This window comes from Plectropomus leopardus, chromosome 4 (genome assembly GCF_026936395.1).
Source record: "Plectropomus leopardus strain MGB_pleo_1.0 chromosome 4, ASM2693639v1, whole genome shotgun sequence".
NCBI classification, from domain to species: domain Eukaryota; kingdom Metazoa; phylum Chordata; class Actinopteri; order Perciformes; family Serranidae; genus Plectropomus; species Plectropomus leopardus.
The window spans coordinates 7,829,286-7,852,592 of record NC_142179.1 but is presented as its reverse complement, the minus strand read 5'-3'; the positions used below and the strand labels follow the sequence as shown (position 1 = coordinate 7,852,592).

The 23,307-nt window shown below is 38.6% G+C and overlaps 2 protein-coding genes across 3 annotated transcripts in view; one reads left to right on the top strand and one right to left on the bottom strand.

The window, feature by feature from the left end:
• Positions 1-23,307, bottom strand: part of nf2a (NF2, moesin-ezrin-radixin like (MERLIN) tumor suppressor a) — a 38,985-nt gene that overhangs the window by 4,490 nt on the left and 11,188 nt on the right. The window contains exons 5-15 of the mRNA XM_042488378.2: positions 18,322-18,390; positions 18,096-18,178; positions 14,612-14,687; positions 13,843-13,977; positions 13,086-13,160; positions 12,644-12,757; positions 11,513-11,635; positions 10,876-11,093; positions 8,646-8,751; positions 5,499-5,617; positions 3,851-4,010 (exon numbers count right to left, since the gene is read on the bottom strand). Coding sequence (XP_042344312.1) covers positions 3,851-4,010; positions 5,499-5,617; positions 8,646-8,751; positions 10,876-11,093; positions 11,513-11,635; positions 12,644-12,757; positions 13,086-13,160; positions 13,843-13,977; positions 14,612-14,687; positions 18,096-18,178; positions 18,322-18,390 — 1,278 coding nt within the window. The remainder of the gene's footprint in view (positions 1-3,850; positions 4,011-5,498; positions 5,618-8,645; positions 8,752-10,875; positions 11,094-11,512; positions 11,636-12,643; positions 12,758-13,085; positions 13,161-13,842; positions 13,978-14,611; positions 14,688-18,095; positions 18,179-18,321; positions 18,391-23,307) is intronic.
• Positions 12,691-23,307, top strand: part of fbxo21 (F-box protein 21) — a 35,836-nt gene continuing 25,219 nt past the window's right edge. Inside the window, exon 1 of one of the 2 annotated variants that reach the window (XM_088076463.1) lies at positions 12,691-12,820. In XM_088076463.1, coding sequence (XP_087932589.1) covers positions 12,783-12,820 — 38 coding nt within the window. In that variant the 5' untranslated portion in view covers positions 12,691-12,782. Of the gene's footprint in view, positions 12,821-20,439; positions 20,457-23,307 lie in introns of those variants that run through there. The other variant, XM_088076464.1, reaches the window with a different exon arrangement.

Here is a 23,307-nt window from a genome sequence, read left to right as displayed (position 1 = left end):
GGGGAGGGAATCTGGATGGAGGGAGCTTTGCTCCGGGGTTCAGCCGCTACTGATGCTTCTGGCTCAGAGATCTGTGCTTCGTTGCACATTCCCTCTGCTCCCCCACCCCCCCACCCCCACAGTCTCCCCCTCATCCTGTCTCTCTCTGGTTGCCAACTTCATGGTAGATTATTAGCACTTTTCTGTGACTCAGCCTCCTTCAAACTCCTGATCCTCTGAGCGTTTTTGGTCAGCCTCACCTAACCTCTCGCCTCTTCTGGCAAAACTGACTCATATCATTATTTCACCAAAATCTGTGCATATAAGTGACTTTTTTAACACCCACTAAAAAAGGCAATCCATTCCTTTTACTGGAAGTTGAGTATGCCTTTTTTTTTCTTTTGGGTCATGTTTAATGTTACAAATACACCAAAAAAACAGGATTAGTACACAGAAGAAAGCAGCATGGAGGCTAGTGTAAACATTATGGTTGTAACTTATTTTTTGTATCAGCTCTTTGGTCTTTTTTTCAAACTTGGTGCTGTCATATTTGGAACAATGCTTGAGTACTGCTTGGACGAAACAGACAGAATTTATGGCTGCAGTGAGTTGCAGAAGAAACCAACGACTATGCTGAAAAAGGGGCAAAAATTTGCAGGAAAATCCTTAAAAAGACTGAAAAGGCAAATAAAGCCTTATTACAATGTTTTTGAAAAATGCTCAGACATGGGAAGTAGTAATTTTATGAATTGTTTTTTGTTTGTTTTGTTCTAACATCGCATAATAAAACTAAAAATAATTAGTAACATTTATTTTTATTACATAATTTACTGAATGCCTCTCGCATTAACTTCACGCAGATCAGGATAGTGGAACCAACGTCACTCATTTGGCCCAGAATGCTAAAAGCAGAGAATCTGCTGTCTGCTAGCGAGCTGCCATTAAACTCAAGACAACATGTACTCTGCCGTCCCTCCAGGACCCTGAAGTGGGCACAAACATTTTATGCAGCATTTTCCCTAATCCTGCATAATCGTTAATGGTTCATGTTTTTCTTTTCTTCAGTTTTGGGAAATGTAAAATTGTTCTTACATTTAATTCCAAGTGGCAATTAGAGAGTCTTAAAAAGTCTTAATTCTAACTTGCCTAAACCTTGATGAACCCTGATTAGTGTGTCCAAACAGGTGTCAATTTTCTATCAGTGCTGGTTGATGCTGGAGCCGACAAATACCAGTGACTACTGCTGAGACATTTGTCCTGGGAATGAGTACTGATTGTAACCTCTCCCAGTAAAGTCCAAAGCCAGAAGTTAGTGGGTGTTAGTGGGTTTATTGTCCAGTGGGAAAGGGGCTTTAGTTTCTTACTCTTAATTCCCCTTCCCTCCTCCCTGCAACACTGTGTGCTCCCTCCCCTTCCCTCAGAAGCAAGATAAATGCCTCCTGCCTCCAGTTCAATTAAGCCAACACTTTTAACTTAGCTGCTTCTCCCCCTGCATGCCAAAGGTGCCCCCAACCATCCAGATGACTAATCACCAAGCAAAAATCAATTAGTGCTCCTTTAACAAGTGTATTTTACAGTGGGAGAGAAGAAGGGAGGAGGGGTGGGCTCTTTCTTTTTGTTACACAATGTGCTGAGAGCAGAGCTAAAAAAATCATTTGATACTTTTATTGAAATTACAGAGATACTTGAGTGGGAAGATAAAGGAGAATGGGTCTAATCTGCCAGTTCATCAGAGGACAGTGAAAATAGAATCTACTTTTTATAACTACTCCATTGACTCTGACCAATCAATTTAGGAAGATCCCGCAAGCTGAAAAAGTCTGCCACTTTTTTTGTGTCATTTTATATCATCACCAAGCCAGCCACTTGGGGTAAGATGAAATCGCTGTTCCCACTGTTGACACAACATGCACACAACTAGAATTACCGCTTTGCAGTTACATGACTCCTCAACCCGTAACTCAGTATCTGACCAAATGTCTCCCCTTTGGTCCCTGAAATATGATGTTGAATATTTGGCAGAAAATTGATCATCACAGTTAAGATGACCTTTAGATATAAAATGTTTTCACTTCATCATTTTATACTTTTAGAAATTTGTGTCAAATATGTTCAGAATTAGCATATGACTTCTTTAGATATGACCAAAAACATGTTTTTTGAGGTCGCAGTGGCCTTGACCTTTGACCACCAAATTCTAATCAGCTCATTCTTGAGTCCAAGTGGACATTTGTGCCAAAATTAAGGAAATTCCCTCAAGGCCTTCTTGAGATATCACGTTCTTGAAATGAGACAGACATAAGTGCACAATAATTTTTGACCTTCGACCATCAAAATCTAATCAGTTCATACTTGAGTCCAATTGGACATTTGTGCCAAAGCTGGGGAAATTCCCTCAAGGTCTTCTTGAAATATAACATTCACAAAATGAGACGGATGTAAGGTCACAGTGACCTTTGACCACCAAAATCTAATCAGTTCATACTTGAGTCCAGGGGAATGTTTGTTTCAAATTTTAAAAAAATCCCTCTGGGAATTCTTGAGATATTTTGTTCAAGAGAATGAGACAGGTGAGGTCACAACAACCTTGACCTTTGATGCTCAACCCCGAAAATCTAATCAGTTTATACTGATTGATTATTGACTGAGATTTCTGCCAAATTTGAAGAAATTCCCTTGAAGCATTCTAAAGATATCGGGTTCAAAAGAAATGGACAGACAGACGGATGGAAAAGCAGACAACCTGAAAAAATAATGCCTTTGGCCACGGCAATTACCAGCATGGAGGCATAAAGACACAGATTCCCCTCACAGTTGATCAGTGAGATCTTTCTTTTATATACATAAGACCAGTAATCACTGTGCACTTTTAGAGGTCATAGTAGCCGATGAATGATTGCTGCCCCTCCCCTGAGCGGACTCCATCAAAGAAGAAACTTAAGGCTGAAAAATTAACCTAAGGCCAATAGCGCTGCTATTGAGCAATGCTCTGAGAATCAATACCCAGCTTTAAAATAATATGATGGTTAGGCGTGGGTGTTGTACGAGATAGGACTATCAAATCTCTGATAGATACTTATCTGTGGAAGATGATGTAAGATCAGTAATAAGACCACTTCTATACTTCACATCTCTTCAGCCGATCGGACAACTACTGAATAGCTAAAAAGCTTGTAAATGTAACAGAGACACATAAGTTGTGTATTTCTCCCCATTACACAACTTAATACATATCTATATTCATGGGCCAAGATCTGATAGAAAAAAAGAAGTACAAAGTGGATTTAAGGGGAATTTATGACTTTTCTTTTTCTTTTTTAAATAAAAGTGGGACTCAAATATATTATTTTTCTAAACGTTTAGCTCACATACTGAATCAAAGATGCCAAAATATGCAGCAATCTACCAACAACGACACAGAAGAAGAGGACAATGCAGGATTTAATATACCTTGGCTTTGCAAATGTTTTATGAGTAAAAGCATGCATTCAACACATTTGTTAGAGCTCAATTATACACATGCACGCACACGCACGCACACACACACACACGCACACGCTATGCTTTGGTGAGTCACAATGGACAGCTGTGGTGAAGAATTTCCCTGTCATTGTGCCAGATAAGACTGAAGACTCCCATCCATTCTGTGCCTCTTGATCAGAACAGCATTATTACGAGGTTTTGGCAAGCATAGCGTGTAGCTGTTTGTTTACAAGAAAACTCCACAAAGCACCTTTAACAACTAATGGCTGTTTTTTATTTACCCCAATTCACCGGTTAGTGTTATTAATCAGAGTTGGGTAAATATGTTAGTTTGTTGATAGAGAGCACATGAAACTGCCTCCTTGCAAGCAGCCGGGCTCATAGCTACCTTTTTAAAGTTGCTGTGCTTGCTGGTCCCCTGCTCTGCGTTCTGGTTGTGAATGATGTCCAGAGGAGTCTCCCTCTCCTTCATCTTGAGGCTTTCAATCTCGGTCTTCAGCTCATTAAGCTGCTCCTGCAGATGCTTGCTCTTCTCCATGTACTCCACCCTAAACATGATCACATTTCAAGTTTAGTGACCGTTAGATTATATGTTCCTTTCTATGTCACCATTATATCAGACTTTAAGAGCTAGTATTTTCAGAGCCATTACAGGGTGTCTATGGATATAAACAAGTTAAATTTAAGACCTTTTTGATACTTTTTTAGATGAATTTCAAAACCAAACTTACTTAAATAAGCAGCTAGGTAAAATGACACTGCTGATGCTTACAGCACAAAAAAACCCCCAAAAAACAAAAACTAACGAGTAGGCTGCCTAGGCCTGAGCAGATTCACTGCATGATCTGAATACTTAGAATTGGCGATAAGGGGCATTGCATGCATACAAGTGTTGTGTTGAAGGCTGTTCCCCCGTTGAGTAGTGTTTCCCTCCTGTTATATTGTTTTTTCTCGTAGCTCCAACATCTGAAATTCTTACGGTGATGTGACGAAAAAACCTTTAAGACCCATCCAATCTCAGACAATTTATACTTTTTAAGGCCTTTTATTAGTTAATGTGTATTTAAGATATTTCAAGACTTTTTAGTGACCCGCAGCCACCCTGCATTATGAAAAAAATATGACTATGATGGGCTATCTTGTTTCATTCCTCTTAAAACAGACAAATATGACCATTATTTATAAGCCTGAAGCATGTCTTATATAATATTATAACCCAGTCATTCAAGAATTTGTATAAATTAAACAAAAACATACCCAAAGGCCTTCTCCAAGCAAGCAAAACAGATTAATGCAGCTTTTTGATTTAACTTTTCAAAATTCTTTAACACATTTTTAACATAGGAACTCCTTAAAAACATGTGTTTGTGAGCTGTTTTTAAAGTTTAGGAACTATTTTTCCAGGTATTCTGGTCTGAGACCAAATTATGAGAAATATGCTGTGTTTTAGAATCAGTGTACTAAGCTGTGTTCATTATAATATGCCATTATGATGCCATACCAAATTTCTTATAGTGCTACAATTTAATTGTATGTACGTATGTCTCAGTGCTGTTGTAGTCCTACTTTCAGTCTTGTGAACAGCTACCCACTCATCCTGGATCTGTCGTCTCTCAGCTCACTTGCCTTTATTTTAAAAACCTAATTACCTAATTACATGACAACAAAGACCCAGGTCATTTATTCAGCTCCACAGCCATTGTCAAACTTGTCTAAATATAGTTTTTCCTGTCTGAAATCGCTAACACCAAGAGCTAGAGAAAAACAAAAAGCTTGAATGGTGGCCGTGACATCAGTGACAGCTAAGGGTCAACTACCTACCTCAACTCCTGAATCAAAATGTACATATTAATAATAAATTAATGATTGTGTTACTCCAAGTACAATGCATAATTATGTTATTTTTTTCTCAAGAACATTTTTAGTGTATTTTAAATGATTCTGAAATAGATATTCATCACATAATCACTCCCTTCGATTTCGCCAAAGCCCAAAATATCAGGCAGCATCAGCAGAGTAAAAGGCCAGCCACTCACTTCTCCTTCTCAATCTCCATAGAGAGGCGTTTCATGTCGGTATCTTTAAAATCAAAGCTGAGGTTCTCCCTGCTGAAGCTCAGGTCGGGAGGCATGCTGTCAGATGGCAGTCCAGGGGACTGGGAGGGGAGATGGAAAGACAGATTAGAGGACGGGTGGCGGTGCAGTCAAACTGACAGGGAAAAAAGGACAGTAAATGGTGCAGAATAAAGAGGAAGTGGAAGTGACGGGGAAAGACAAGGACTAAGGAAAAGACATGAAGGGTAAAATAGATTCAAAGGAGGGATAGATGGAATAAAGAGGAAGGCGACTATATAAAGGGCGAGGAGGAATGCATGGATAAGATATAGAGGACACAACGTAAATCAACAGATCTGTCAAATAGGAAAGATGATATCTTTGACTGTATCAGACTATAAATACACAAATTTATGCTTTTAGGTCCTGACCAAATGTCTCAAATGCATCGGCCACATGCCATCTCAGGAGCCGGCTGGTTAAGAAGTTCACCTTATACACAATATAAATGTAAATCCATTGGTTGGCGTGTGGATACATTCAACATAAATGCTGTCTGGACGAGCAGGAAAAGGCAATTTGACCAAGTCTGGTGGAAACAGGACGGGAAGTAATGTGTATTTGTGAGTGTGAGTGTGTATATGTAGATGTGTGTTTTCATGCATGAGCTGATAACTGTATAAGGGAGTCCCAGTGGTGATATATCTTTGTTTGTATGTGCACCAGTATGTTTGTCTTTTTGTGTGTTTACGTAGTTCATTCATAAGCTTTCAAGCGAGTAGATCTGTATCGATGGCCAGCATCTAAATATGTATCTTTGTGTGCATGTGTGTGTGTGTGTGTGTGTGTGTACACATGTGTGTAAGCAGCTGATTGTGCAGTATGTGGGCTTTTAGCATGTTGGAAGCTCTAGCGTAGGCTGCCTTATGTACTGCCTGTTGTTATGCAAGTATCTCCTGTTCAGTGCAGCTTTGCGGGTCTTCAGTTGTATGTGTCTGCTATTTTCAGCCAAGATCAAACTATATGGTCATTTCCATACCAACAGTTTGCAGCTGATACTCCAAATAGGAATAGACATTGTACTCTTCTGTGGGTTGCATTTGTTCCCTTCTGGGAGTGTATCAATGTACTATGTAATATATGTGTGTAATATATATGTACTTGTTTTATGAAAGGCTGTTTACATTACTGATTCATCCTTTGATTTCCTTTAATGAATGAATCTCTGTCCTTAATTATGAAAAAGTCAGAAATGCCATTATAATTTAGAACAGCTCACAATCTTTAAATGCTAATTTCTTCTAGCCAATACTTAAAAAAAATATCTTCTTATTGCTGGCAATATTTATTAGATTTTCGGGAGACATTAAAATGTGCATCTAGGGACTATTAATGAAAAATTGCACACCCAGTCATGTAAATGACATTATTACTGTTTAATATGTAGAGCTGCAACGATTAATCAATTTGTAAGTTGAAAGAAAATTAATTATTTCCAAACAAAATTGCCATTTAATAGTTCTGGGGTTTCACATGTTAGAATCTACTGCTTGTATTGGTCTTACATAATAGCGAAATGAATATTTTTACAAAACAAGACATTTGAAGACATGATCTTGTGCTCTATGATATTACGTTAAGCATTTTTCACTGTTGTCTGATGTTTTATAGACCAAACAATAAATTGATATTGAAAGTAATTGGTAGTTGCAGCCCAAATAATATGCACTGCCTCTGATTAATCAATTAGCATAATTTCCATTGATTTATTTCCTGCCATGGACTCACCAATAAATCACTTCAGCTTTCTTGTTTGTTATTGGGTTGTGTATTATATGAACATACCATGCTATGAATGCTGTATAGAGATCGCACTTTAGGGCGAAAGTCCCCTCTAAACAACAACTAAAACAACTAAACAACAGCGTCATCATGATGCTACACTGTGATTGTAGAAAACATGCTGGCATGGTGGAATCAAAAGAGATGCGACGAGCATGACTTGTAACACAACAGCTTCAGCCTCTAGTGTGACATAAAATGTAGTGTCGCCAGAGCTTTATAAACAACAATGATATGGGGATTACAATCATTTACTGTCCCTCTTATATAGTGGCTGATTTCATCCTCTTCTCAGAGGCTAAGGAGCTCCCAAATGTCCTTGTTTTCCCAATACTTCCTCTTTGAGTTAGCAGCTAGCTAGGGCTGTGACATATGACGAAAGATATCATCTGACGATAAAAAAATGTCTATCGTATGGTATTATGCTATATTGTTTATTTTATTTACATCATCTAATAACACTTTGCATTCGTCCATGTGGCAGAGGGGGCATCCACACAATGCACGGCACTCGCAGTGAATGACCTGAAATGAATTGAAATGAGTGAATTTAACTTAACCATAACAGTACTTTTTTAACTTAATACTTTATGTTATTTAAGGTTACAACAGTATTTTATTAAACTTTATTATAACAGTAGTTTATGTGACTATTTTCTGGCAGTAGCCACTTGAAAAAAGTCATTAAATGAACGTGGTTCATTTAATGACTTTTTTCTTAGTAGCTTACAGTGATTTAGAGGCGATTTCAAAATATCACGATATATATTTTGTATTGTGATATAGCCTAAAAATATAGTGGTATTATTTTAAAGCCATATTGCCTAGCCCATCCACTAATTGCAACTACATGCTTTTTTAAATGTTCCGTGGTGGATCACACACATAACATGTCGTCACACCCGTCCTACCCATGGTCCCGTCCTGTTGTTTATACAGACACCGTTACTACCTCACGTGGCAGCAACTCTGAAAGTTGTGTCTTCTTAAATTATTTCTTAGATTATTTCTACCGTCTTTTATTGCTTTGATTCTTTTACTCATTTAGTACTTTGCCTTTCAAGAGCTGCCTGTTTTATCACTTTTATTCCTTTTATTTGCTTCATTCTTGTTGACCTTTTGTGTTGCATTTTGTTGTTGCCTTTTTGTTTGACTTTGTTGATGTTTATTTTATTATTCCTGAGTTCCTGCCTTTGCTTTGTCTTTTAAAGCACTTTGTAAACATCTGTTTTTAAAGGTGCTATATAAGTGAAGTAATTATGTGTATGCATATTGAAGGTCTGTTACCGCATAGACAGCTCTGCTGGTAATCTCCAGCAGCTTGTGCTTTGCCCTGCGCTCCGACTGCCTTGCTTCCTGCAGGTCCTGTTTCAGCTGCTCAGCCTCCTTGGCCCTGAGGGACAAATAGACAGACAGATGCAGTTAATACTTTAATTCACCTCCCAATCCTTTGACAGAGACAGAATTATCTAAATTAAATCCAAAATTATCTTACATAATCGGTACGCCGGTACTCCATGAAGCAGGAATGTCACTTTGTTATTACCCAGGTGATCAATGTGTCACCCGAGCAGACAATCATTTCTAACACCATTACTCCACCATCGAGTTTGCATACAGAGATGTAAGAACGTTATATGCGGGCGATTACATTTCTTTTTATTGTGTTCCTGAACATTCAGCAGTTCCTCGTTGATGTGGGGGAGCTATGTGCCTCGAGGGTTTGAGTGGACAAACTCATTTACATGTTGAGTGCTACAGGTTTGAATTTTCCTGGTGCAGAAAGTGCTCATCCAGAAATTGCAGTTACTGGCAAGTGGTTAATGCTACCCATTTGAAATGATTGCCTAATAAATTGTGAAGTAGAGGCTGTGAAGTGATATTCTTAGTCTCTATGTATACTGCTTTATTATAAAGATGACTCAAGTTCTGTGCTACAGTGGATTGGCATCTATCAAGCTTGAGGATCAAGGATCACTCGTCAAGTCATCTCCTTATCCATCTGACCTCCAAAAACAAATAAATGTCAACAGCAGCTTTGATAAGGACTTGATTGAATCACCCTGAGATGTATAAAAAAAAGTAAATGACAGAATTGCTTTTTAAGGCACAGATAAAACAGATCAAAAAGTTTCAGCACCATGGAGCTTTAATGTGTGGGAAAACAGACTGTTTGATAGGGACTCCCACCGTCAATCGATAATACTGCTTACAATTAACTAGCACAAATTAACTGCTGCACCTCAGACCTGGGAGGAAAGCTGCTGAACAAAAGCTTTCTCCCTTTTTCTACTTCTGTGTGCAGCAGTGTGGCTGTAACCGCATGATTACCTGCCTTTCAGCCGCAGTGCAAGAACAAAGCCTTTAAAATTAAATGATTTTTAAACAAGTTAGGAGTTCTTTGATTGGGCAATTTAAATGCAGCTGTGTTACCTGGCTCTATGCTCACAGAATATCGACTGGCTTCTGTGCTGCTGAGCAAGCTGAAATGAAGCAGCGAGTTTGTGCACTTTGACATTTAACACTATAGCTCAAAAACATCTGGGAGGTTCTTGAGTTGAGGAGTTTATTTAGGAACTGTGTTTTCATGCTCCTATGAGACAAAACATGCTTTGCGAGATCATAGTGACCTTAACTATAGACCACCACAATCTAAACATTTCATCATTGGTTACAAGTGGACATCTGTGCCAAATTTAAAGATAAAGATAAATTCCCTCTTAAGATATTTCATTGACAAGAATAAGAAAGATGCAAGGTCACAGTGACCTTGACCTTTGACCACCAAAATCTAATCAGTTCAGTTCAAGTCAAAGAGGACGGTTGGACCAAATCTGAAGAAGTTCCTTTAAGGTGTTGTTGTGTTGAAATATCACATTCAGGAAAATGACACAAATGAGGTACCAGTGACCTTGACCTTTTAACATCAAAATCTAATCAGTTTGTCATTAAGTCCAAGTGTTTTTGCAGAACATTATGATGTCACAATGAAGTTGGCCTTTCACCTTTTGGATATAAAATGTCATCATTTTATCTTTTTAGACGTGTGTGAAAATATGTAATAATAAGCGCAAGAATTCCTGAGTTATGGCAAAAAAACACACATTTATGAGAATAAGACTGATGCCACACTGACCTTGACCTTTAAATACCAAAATCTAATAATTTCATCTCTGAGTTCAAGTAGATGTTTGTGCCAAATTTGAGGAAATTCCCTTGAGGCATCCTGGTTGACAAGAAAGGGGTGAATGGATGGACGGATGCAATGGCAGACCATTCGCATGAAAACATAACGCCTGCAGCCACCACCATCGCTGGCACAGAGGCATAAAAACCTAGGCACGTTGTACATGTGACTGTGTGTGCGTGGTGGATACAAAGGAGGAGAATTTGAGTACGAGAGAGATAGTGTTGACAGAGACAAAGCCACAGTGGCCAACGCTGGATCAGAATCATATTCACTGCAGCATGAATGGCCTTACAATCTACAATTCTTCCACTCCTGTACTCTCCCCACCTCCTTTCCGATTCCTCGGCCATCTTCAGGGCCAGCATCTCTGCCTCCAGCATCTTCTGCTCCATGAGCCGCCGCTCCTCCTGGCCACGGATGGCAGTCACTTTGATGCGTTGCATCTCTGTCTCGGCCTCAGCAGCTTTCTGGGCCAGCAGCTTAGCCTCCTCCTCCGCGATCTGGGCCTTTTCAGCCAGCAGGTCCGCCGTCTGCTCTGAACGCAGCTGGAGAGGAGCAAGAGGAGGAGGAGGAAGAAGGGCAAACAAAAGGAGAGTGAAAAGGGAAAACAAAAGTTGAAAAATGGCAGGGGAGATATAGGGAAATGGAGCAAAGAAAGAGAAATGGAGTGAGAGGAAAATGTGTTCAGAGATAAAAAGGGGAAAGAGGTGTAGAGGCAGAGATGTGCATATGAATTCAGAAGGAGTGAGACAGATTGATAGAGGGGAAAGAAGCAACAGTGAGACACATTAACGGGGAAGAATGAGTAAATGACATGAAAAATAAGAAACACTTCGAGGAAGAGAAGATCGTGTGAGAGGAGTTATATTTGACACAAAATATTTGTTTTAAAACTTAGTGTATATGGGACACGTACAACAAAATGGTGGATTTTAGAAGACTAAGCTAACCAAATGAGTCTTACCAGTGCGTCATTGGCCATGTGAGCCTCATCCTGCAGCTGAATCAGTCTCCTTTCCAGCTCATCCCTGGCTCTCTCTGCCTCCTCCCGCAGCTGCTTTTCCCTTTGCAGACGCTGCCTCTCCACCTGAACGACAGACAGATTTGAGAGTGGACAACAAACAGAAGAAATGTTTAGAGTAATGAGTGGAAAAATAGAAAAAAAGAAAAACAGAGACAAAAGATGGAATATGGACAAAAAAGATGATGGACAAGGTGCAACGTGGATCCAACAGAAGAAAATAAAGCAGGTGCACCTGAAAGATACTTAAAAATGTTTTGTTTTAAGAAAATCAACTTCAAAAAGTAGCTTTTATGTCCTAACAAAGCAGTGTCCTCGGTTTGTAGGTGCCTGCATTCTCTTCCTTGTATGACTTAAAACACAGATGTGAAAACACATCAAAGACATATTTTCTGTTTTAGGCTGAACTAAAACAAGAGTTGCTGAACAGAATGCATTTTGTGTCATCAAGTGTGCTTTCATCCACCTGTTTTGTGCATTTTCAATTTGAGCACAAAAAACGCCAGTGGTGATTCAACAAAAAGTCAAACTATCGCAAAAAAAAAAGTTATGCTAGGCTAAGGAAGAGAATTTGGTCTATATATACTCAGGATTTGCGACAAAATTCAGTTGATACACACTGAAATCTTCAGAAATCAAAATTATGATGTATATGAATCATGTGACTTTAATGTTGCTATAGATGAAAAAGGGTGGCAGGTAAAACAATCTGTGAGGGTCAATGATGAGGCTGAAACATCAAACAAATTAATAATGGAAAAAACCATTAACACCACATTTCTAACATTATTTACATCTTCTGAGGTTTGACTGGTGCTCTTTTAATTGCATCATCTCATCACTCTATCGCCTTTTGCAATAGTTTGATGGCACCCCGCTGAAGAATTAATGCCAGCAACTGTTAATCTCGACGTGTCCGAGACTTTTGGCATAACAGTAGAAGAATCAAACACATTAATTCACATTTTCATGTAACAATTTTCTGGATATTTTGTTAAAATATGCACTAGATTTGGATGGCTATTGGTAAGTTTAAACCCCCTTCTCTCTTCTTTGTTTCTCTGTTATCAGTACCTGTTTCCTGGCTCTCTCCTCTCTGGCCTGAGACTTCATCTGCTGTACTTCAAGTGAGTCAACCCGTCGGCGCCGCATAAACAGGTCATGGTTCCCTATACACAGCTGGAGGATCTGCACGAGAGAAACAAAACCAAGAATGCCTGCTACTGTGCTTCCAATGCAATGTCAAAAAAGGTTGGTATATCTATAAACTCTGATTCATCTGCCACTTCAGGTATTTTCCTTCACCCTCACAATGACAAACAAATCAAAATGATGGACAGGGACATCAGATGGAAACTGGCTGCGAGCTAATTCTGTTGCAATTACTTTTAATTGTGCGCCGTCCTGCAACAATAAGCAATACATTAAATTGAATGGATTCCAGACTGCTACAGTGGTGCAAAAACAGTAGTTACTCTCTGACCAAAACAACCTCTACCATCTGAAATGAACTCACCAGTTTGTTGACTCTCAGCCGTGAAGAGTTGAACTTGAAAACATTGGTTTTCTTGTCAAGAGGTTTGATGGTAAACTAAACATTGAGAAAACAAGAACACCAGATTTATGGTCAAACCACAAATGAAAAAGACACAGCTGTCAGTAAGACTAGACAATATCTTTGAAATCAAAATCACAACACTGATAAGGATATTTTCTCATATATATACATACAGTACATGTTAGAACTGGACAATATAGAGAAAATCAAATATCACAACATTTTTGACCAAATACCTCAACATTGAAATTGCAGGATTGAGCACTGGTGTTTTTATGAAATATTTACACCAAAAAATCTCAGATAAATTATCATCAGTGGCAAGCTCTGGAAAAAAAAACAAAAAACTTTTCTGTATTGTGGCCTTCAAAACCAGGAAAAGACAGCATTCATTGTATTCCAATATCCATTATCTAAGACAATATCTAGCTTCATATCATGATATTTGTATTGTACTATTATATATTGCCCAGCCTTGGTGTATATATTACAATACAAAAGATTTATGAAAAAGTAAAAATATTTTTAAAAAAAAAACAAAAAACAACGTAAACATGACATAAAACCTCGTTATAAGCTAAAAAGAAAAGGTTCAGTGAATAATGTTACTGTGATTCCCATCAAAATCAATAAACTATTATAATACATTATGGCCAATCTATAGGCACTGTCCCACCATTCTTTTATCATGAAATACAGCAGCACATGCTCCCACCTCCTTATCGCTGTAGGAGATGTTGCGGATCTCATTCCAAGGAAAGGAGCACTTGGGTGTCAGCCTGTTGTCCGGCTCGTAGATGTGCAGACCGAGGGCGTCCACTCCCAAAAGTAGATCTGTTCCCTTTTTATTCTAAACCACATACAGCAGAGTAAACAAAGCCTTTCTTCAATCCGTCTGTTAAGGGACGCTGGTGAGCAGTAGTGGGACTGCTCTTCAGCCAACATTCATTTAGACATGAAATTGACAGAGGTGGCATTGTGGTGGCATTGTGTTGGCATCGTGGTGGCATGGTGGCGGCTCTGTTTGCCAAAACTATTTGTTAGAGTTGAGCTGAAGAATGCCAGTTGCGGGGTGTATGTGCAGTCTGGGTTTGTTTACTTGAAAAGTAATGCTACAGTGAGTTATTTAAAATGAGGCTGACTTGTCGGTGGTATTTTAAAATGTCTTGGCCTTTAAGAGAATGCACTGTTCCAAGGTCAGAACCACCACAAGTGAATTTGTTTTGTTTTTTTAAAGAGTTCTTACAGGTTTGTTTTCATTATGAAAAGCTCCAGTGTCAAACAGCAGATGATTGTTTACCCCAAAAACATACACAATTGTTTAAAAATGCTCAAATAGATTCAGCTAAGGGACAGTTTTGAACAGGAGAGTCAGACAGCTATTCCCCGACTTCATTTCATGACACCACGGTGAAACTGACACACCTCCTAATCTCTCCTATTGGCTTACATTGTAAAGATATAGCAAATCAGCATTGGCTCACCCTGATTAAAAAGTAATTGACGCCATACATGTCCAGGTCCTGAGCTATTTTTAAATACTCCATCTCAGCTTCATCCCTGGTTCAAAGACAGACACACAGAGAGAGAAAGAGATTGAGAGGGATCCAAGGGAATGGAGAAGAGAGGGAGGGAAGGGTGGGAGGAGAGGAGGTGCAGAAGTGGAGAGAAAAAGGAGATCAGACCTTGTTTCCTCTGCTTTTGTGCGTAGCATCTGTCATGTCGCGTGTGATCTATAAAAACTCTGCCACACAGCTCTTGCAAGGGGTGAAAACATAAGCACAGTACTGACACAAAGCACAACTATAATTCGCTAACAGGCTTTAGAGGTCATGCTTGATGGAAAAGACGACTTATTGGGATGCCTCCAAGACTCTAAATACTGTTAGAGAGGAATCAAATGCATCAAACTCTTCTCTTTTTCTCTTTCTGCGGTTGGCGGATCTGTTGTGATTTCAGGGTCAACTCAGCAAAAAAAAAAAAAAAAAAAGAGCATCAGCAGACTTTGATGGTTGAGGAAAAATCAGGGCATGCTTCCGCCTAAACTTTTAATAACTTGCTGTTTGATATGGGTGGTGGGAAACTGATGGTTTAAGCTTCATCAAAGTTTTAACAGGCAAGAGAGCATTATGCCAAATAAACAAACCTTAACTAGGTTGGACACTGAGTACATTCTGACTTTGGAGTGGGTCGGATGAAATTTAAATGGTAACGCCTGATTAATACTGGGGAAATGTTGGGCGTTAGAGCTGCGCTCTATGAAAAAGAAAATGTGGATGCACAGGGCAAGTCAGTGAGATTGATGTTGTGCTGACATCAGTTTCAAAATCAATTGATTATCAAGTTTGTAGCGAATCTGAGCCAAAACAAAGATTAAATAAACATTTGATTTAATGTGATGGGATATAAAATATGAATGCTATTTGGTAAGGAAATTGGTCCATTATATGAAGTACCAAAATACGAAAGAAAAAAAACAGCACAGAATATCTGATCAGATTTGTAATTTTCAGCAAGAATGCTTAAGTCAAAGCTTGAAAGCTGGAGTCAAAAATCAGTGGGTGACTATAGGGTCTATGAATTAGGCACACTGGTGATTTCAGCTAAATGCTCACAATGACAGTTTTAACATGCTGATGTTTAGCAGGTCTTAAGTTCAGTGTCTAAGCTTAGCATGTAAGCATGCTAACTTTTGCTTTTTAGCACTAAACACAAAGTACATCTGATAGTAGTGTCTTCAGTTTTGCAGGTATTTAAGTTTACCATGTTTACAGTTGGCAGGTGTAGAGTGGTAGAAAGAAAAACTAACTCAGTGGTGCTGGGTGAGCTAGCAGTAGAGACATGCTTTTTTTTTTTTTTGCTCTGTGATACAATTGGTTGTTGATGTTGTTCAGTAGAGAGAAAATAGTTCCTACATGAAACTGTTCACAACAAGCTCTGCAGATTATCTTGAGCAAGTGGGTAATAATGTTTGGAAAGAGACGTTGCTGTTGAGTTTTTCGAGTCAGGAGTCGAGTGCCATCTTGTTTCATTATATCTGAAAAAACGCAGACATCTCTACGGCTGATATCTCCAGCTACAGGTAAAAGGAAAACCATATTTTTTGGATTTTGAAATGAACAGTGAGTGTATGTGATCTTAAATAAAGCCTCACAGAGACACTACTGTAAAGAGATATTGTAACGGTTTTTCAAATGTATTTTTGGGGGCTTTGAGCACCACAAGCCGAGTGCCATCTCGTTCCATTATATTCAAGAGAAGGCAACTCACACCAAACCAGTCTGGATTGATAAATAGTACTACAGGTATGAGGATAAATATGCATTTTTGATTTTGAGGTGAACTGTCCCTTTAAAATAATCTTTCAGTGATACCCAGCCTCAGTGAAGGCCAGTGACCCCTCCTGTACTCCCACTAAACTGCATCACTTACTAAACAATTAAAATTCTAAAGGTGTGAGGATCAACAACTCCCCTCTCTCTGCTGGGGTTGAAAGGGTTATTGATCAGCGCCAGTGAGTCAATTATCACTTTTCCGAGCGCTGCGGCTCAGTTTGCTGGCTTTTAGAACTCACTTGCCAGCCTAAAAATCCCCACCCACAGGAGTTTTAAGACACTCCACATCCCTCACACTTACTCCCTGTTAATTTTCAAAGCTTAAGTTCAGCATACTGGTGGAGCAAAGTACAACAACAGCACTGCTGATTTTCATTCTGGTGCACTTTTAGATTTATGGGAGCAATTACAGCAACATCATTTTTACAGTCCTTTTCACTATGATGTATTGGCTCCTTGCTAAAAGATTCTCTTTTGAGAATAGCCACGTGAATTGTGTTTCTCTTGTGAAAATACATGCAATTACAATTAAAGGTTCAGTAGGTGACTTTTATATTAATAACTTTTTCTCATATTTTCTGGAACTATTTAACAATGGTACATGAGACAGTAAAATCTTTGGCTCCTCAGAGGAGCTACTAATGGCCTTTACAAGAATCCACCGTGAATGAAAACAACCAATCAGAGCTGAGGAGGACCTGTGCTTCGCTGTTATAATTGTCTTTGCCATGTGCGTTGTTGTTGGCCGTGCAGTGTTTACACAAGCGGTAATTTACATGTGTTAGAAACTCCACCTGGCTCTGTTTAGTTGTTTTCATCCAGGCCTGATGCATTCCTGCAAATGCCTTTCGGAGCATTAGGAGCCAGAGGAACACATTATCTGTCTCATGTACTACTGTCAGGATACAGTAACAGCTTCAGCAAATATGTAAAAAAAATATATATATATTTTAGAAAAGTGACCTACTGTAGCTTTAAAGATAGACTATTATGGTTTTTCAAAAACAGTGTATAAACTCATACAGAAGTAATCCCCTTTAATCATCACTTACAACCCACTAGAAGTGTGTGAGGTGTAGTTTCCTGCAGAGACTCTGCCCTCTGCCTGTATTTTCTTATTTCCATCTAATTTTCTGTGAGTGGACATATGAAGACCTTTTTTAAAAAGGTACCAATCGTGTACTAAACCATAAGAAACAGGCATCCAAGAGACACAACGTGAAAAGCTAAATGAGAGTAAATCTGGGGTTGGCTTTTACATTCATTTTCACTGGCAAGTGTGTTTACAAACAGTAACCGACAATCCTGCAAAGAATACTTTAACTGATTGCTTATAGACTGTGGTAAGCTGTGGCATTTGTCATTGGAGCATATTCTTGGCCAACAACAGATGTTAAAAAAGTTTATACTGTGAATTCATCAATGCTGCTTTAAAAAAAACTTCCTGACAGGAACAACTTTTTTGTGAGTCTTTCTGCATCTCGCTGCCTAAATGGACTTCAGTTTTGCATGAAACATTTCTTGCAGAACCAAGTTTAAAGCATTTCATATGTGAACTTAAAATTGAATTTTGCTGATGACTGTGGAACTTCACAGTGGTACAGTTCAGTTTTCTTTTAATTTTTTTTTTTACCTCGTCCTGCCTCTGTGCTCTGCATAACACGCTGTGATTCTCTCCTCCCACATTTCTGCAGTCATCTGGTACAAGTTAATCACCTGCAGTGGAGACATATACATATAAATTACCGCACATATCAAATGATAGTAGATCATAATGCAGGTATAGGCCTAGATAATTAGGCAAATTTGCAAACATTTTTACTCATCAATGAAAATAAGTAAACCCAGCTGCCACTCACCCTCTTTGGCAGCAGTTCCTCCTCAGCCAAGAATCCAGGTTTGTGAACATTGGGGTCATAGTCTCCATACTGAAAAATAGAGCAAAAGTGCCAAAAGGTTTAAAATCTCTCCAAACTAATGGGCGATCTCCACCTTCCCTCCAATAACAGGCCAGACTATGCCTCTCCTGGGAGCTGTTCATAAGATGAAACTACAGCGCCTGCAAGAAAGGAGTCTCTTGGAGAATGAATGGAGGCAGGTCTGCCATCAGGTCATTAATGTGCACCGCACACACAGTGGCCCAGTTGTTGGGAGATGATGTAAATGATGCTATTAGAGATATCTGAGAGAACTGAGACTTATCACTTATCATCACAGAGCCGGGACACAAATTATATCATGCATGTTTGAGGAAAGATATGAATGGATTAGGCATGACTGAGTGGCAGTGGGGATTTTCCTTTGGGCTAATGTGAAACTGGAGGAAGGATATGAATTATACATGAAGCTACTGTTTAAAAAGTGGGCTATGACTGTAGATTTATGGAAGTAGGTTAACTTGAATGTTTACCTTTATCTGTACATCGCTGTTTGCTCTGAGCATGATACTGTTGTCAAATCCACTTGTATCTTGCCTCGGCACGGTGACTATTGTTCTTTTGTTGTTAAATTATTTGTTTAATTGAGCAAGGCAATCTTTACATATTCATAACCCTTTTGCATTTTTCCACAGTACTGTTTGAGCACTGGGGTATTCTAGAGACAAATTTGTTTCAAAATCAGACAGACTATATATATAGCAAGTATTATTGTGAAAATCTAACTTCATCAAAGAGTCTTAACATTTTTTGGCTCATGCTTTATGTATGAGATTCACATGACATCCTCAGTGAGAAAAATCACATATTTTCTCTGTGAATCTTTTTGGAAAAAAGTTTCCAAGAAAAGTGCTTAGATCTTTGAAGTGGGGTTGTATATCCATAGTCAGTGTATTACATACAGTAGATGTCGCCCATAACACCCCCAAGTTGGAGCAGCAAATCGTATTTTAGCCACCTAAAAAAGTCCCACCTAAAAGAAAGATTACAATTTAAATAACAATCTCAAACAGTTTCATTTAAATAAATGTCTATTTAGCCCCGGTCTGTCCAAAATATAGTTAACAAAGTTGACTGAGCTTATGGCCCACTGGTGAAAGTATTGCATTATTCATGTATTTGCTGTATGAGGGTTCAAAGACAGACGGATGTCGTATGTTGTGAAGTCTTTCGAGGCAAATTGTCATTTGTGATATCGGATAAAAATAAAATTGAATTAAGTGACTTTTGTGAGACTGAACATTTTAAAACGCCAAAATCACACAAATTACACTAGCTTATTAAGGTAGCCGGAGACCAGCAAATTGTGACCAACGATGTTAAATCACTGTTGTTTTTTGATGGAATCTGGCTGTGAAAAGAGCAATAGAACGGCTTAAACTTTCCAACAGAAATGACTGTGTGACAGTAAGGTAAAACTGTTAAAGTATTATTAATAATAGCGTATACTTAATCAGATACTGATTTTTTTTTAGGTGGCTATAATATGTTTTTCTGCTTACCCCATCACAGCAGTACATTGCTTTAGAGTCGGTACCCCAAACTTCTCTAAACTGGGTGCATGCCAACCGCAATTCACTGTATGTAATACACTGACAACGGATAAGTACCTCATACGACCCCACTTCAAAAGATCTGAACTATTCCTTTAAACTCAAGACTGAAAGCACCAAAGTCAGCAAAGTGACAGCTGAACTTTGGTTCAAAATAATGGGTTTTTGAAGAAGACTTTGTCTTTGACAGGCTGACACCAAAAAGTAGTGCTTTATTCTCTTCTCATGGATTTCTCCCTCTGTGACTATTTAACTTTTTGGTTGTATCTTGGTGAAAAATAGGTAGTCCAGAAAGACTCGCTATTCCCTGTTCAATTCTGAGCCCGACACCAAACTCTGACATTACCACTGAAGTTTCAGATAGCGAAAAAAACCTTCTGCTGCTTCTCAATTGTCATTGTAATTGCGCTCAAAATGTCATTGCTGTCACCTTCAGCTGGCCAGTTACCTGAAGGAGCAGAAAAATATACACAACAAAGAAGTTTTCTCAGAAGAAAAGTGAAGGTAATGGAACCAAAATCACTTATTTTGACATTGCATGGCATTGTGTGGATGAAAAAAACCCCATTAAGCTCTTCAACTATGATGAGAGATTAAAAATGTGATTTAGAGCATGTGCATTGTTGTTTTTGAATCGTTGAGTTTTTGATAATTTGCACACAACAAATTGGAATCTTTTGTGGTTCTGATCAAGTGACTTGTTCTGTATGTTCTTCTATTGTGATTATAATGTTACTTTTATTATGAGGTTTAATTGGGTTTCATTTTTCTGCGCTTCAGTGTGAAAACAGAAGAGACCTGAATTTAATAAGCTCAACACACAGACTGAAAATTCCTGGAACAGCGGTGCAGTGGCAAACAGTGGAGAAGCCGAGGGCCATTTAATTAGATCCCTTCCCTTAAGTTTCTCATCCCCACAGCTTCTGCTCCCTCAGTGCCTCACCTGTTTGTTTGTAACTGCTAAATTCTTTATTATATAGACTTATAGAAGTATGATGGCACCAACCAAGCTTCAGCTTAGGGAGAGACAGGGTGGCGTTTTGACAGTGACAGTGCTCTAAGATGCTCAATGATTATACATCTCTCTTCCAATTAGCCTTTGTCAAACAACCCAGAACCAACCGCAATAACCAGTTCTCAAAGGACAGCTGTATGTCAATACTTACACTTCACAATTATCACCAGCGGCACAACACTGACTAATAGATATATTCTGTTCAATAGAGCCTTTGTCTTAATTTAGTTAATGTATTTCTGACACAGTGTGGTTACTTTGAAAAAAATCCATTTACAGTGCAATGGTGAGAAAAACAAATTTCTCATATCTAGTCATGGGTTCAGTGTGTTGTTTTTTTGTTGTTTTTTTCCAAAATCTAGTTACCTGAAGTCAGTTTTTACTTGCCCAATACAATTTTTTTTTTCAATTTATTTATTTGGATCCCCATTAGCTATTATCATTGTCGCAACTACTCTTTCTGGGGTCCATACAAATAAATATTACATCATAAAATAAAATGAATGTAAAAATTATCAGTGGTTATCATCAACCATTTATTAGCGGTTATCATCAACCACTGTTTATTTAGGTTATCAAATGCATAGTTAATCATTATAAAAACTAACCTTGTTTTATCCACCTTGCTCTCAAACTTGCAGCAAACTGCACAATACATACAGTAGTTGGAGTATCTGCCCCATCCTTTGATACTACCGAACTTAACTCCTGTTTCCAGGGTAATGAAAACGCTTACTTTTGCTTTATCACATAAACTTTTTCTTTACCCACCGTCATTTTTTGCAAGAGCCAGATCAGATGTGCACATGTGCAATTCTCAACAGAAATTAGAATGCAAAATGTATTTTTTATTTACAACTTACTTTATCGGGGAAGTGAGTCTCTAGATGTACTAGCCTAATGTTGCATTTGACTTGCCCTAGGCAATCGGGCAATCCTTATTCTAGCCCTGAATTAAATCCTAATCATGAAAGGCAATATTGTTGTGTGGCCTTAACAGGCAAAATTGGCCTTTTTTTCTTGCTAGCACTGGTAAAGCTATTTCCAGCTATAAAGCAAAAATAAAGCTATGCTAATTGTGCAAGGTCTCTGAGCCAGCTCTGAAATGTTCTTCGAATCTGATGTTTTTTGACGTTAGTGGTACCACAGGGGTTTGAAAGGGGAATTACTCAATAAACGTTGGATGGATTGCCATGAAATTTGGTGCACATGTTCATGTCCCCCTAAGGATGAATTGTAATCATTTTAGTGATTGCTTAAATTTATATAGTGCCATTGTCAGGTCAATATTTCCAGTTGTCCAATACTTTTGGTTTATGCCCGAATATCTGCAAAACTAACAGCAGTCTCATCAGCCTTTGTGGTGCAGTATGTTTAGCACTATTTACCAAAAGCATTAAGAAACTAACATGGTGATCATGGTAAACATTACACCTGCTTAAAATGAGCATGTACGCTTTGTTATGGTAAGCATGTTAGCCTGGTGACGTTTACATCAAAGCATCAGTGTAGCGGTTTAATTATTCTTATTTATACTTTATTTATATTCTTATAGTGTAACCTTCATGACATACAAATATAAAGTGAAAGTACCTAGCAACAGATAAAACAACAAAATATATCAACCCTCTCAGTTATACTACATGTCTACAAATTGTTAATGATTTGACATGTCTCTCCAGCTAGCAGTAAATATTGGCTATATCATTTGTTTTACATTTCTGTGTCTCACTGTCCCTCATGCTAATGCTGGCTACCCCAAACTGTGTTGGGCATCAATATTATGTCAGTTGAGTCAGATGAGTGAGGCAGGATTTCCATAATCTCAAGGCAAAGCTGACAAATTCCTTGAGTATTAAATAACATATTGTGTGGTTCAGATTGAAACTGAAAAGTGCAACTCTGTTAAGCTCTTTGCTGTTTACTCAGATTGGAAATGTATCTCATATATATCCTGTCTCTGTCACACGCTGTGAGTTGAAAACAGAGGAAAAGCAGACAGGGGTGCAGCTACAAAGTAAACATACTGCAGCCTGGAAGCTGCCTTTTTCAATATTCAAAATTTAATTTATGTACAAGTTGGAGCCACCTGTAAACACACAGGTTCCCAGCAGAGTCATTTATTCCTATTAGCTTGTCATGTCCCTCTACACTCGGCTGGACACGCATCTCCACGCCCTCAGTGGCGTTGTGGCTGAGGGAGACGACCTCACTCCCTACTCAACCTCTACGCCAGAGTGACTCCCTCTGCATTTTTCCAGAGCGGCTGTTTCTTGAAATTCCCTGTCAACACCTCCTTGAAGCACTGCACCCACTCAGAATACAAAACAGGAGGCACTG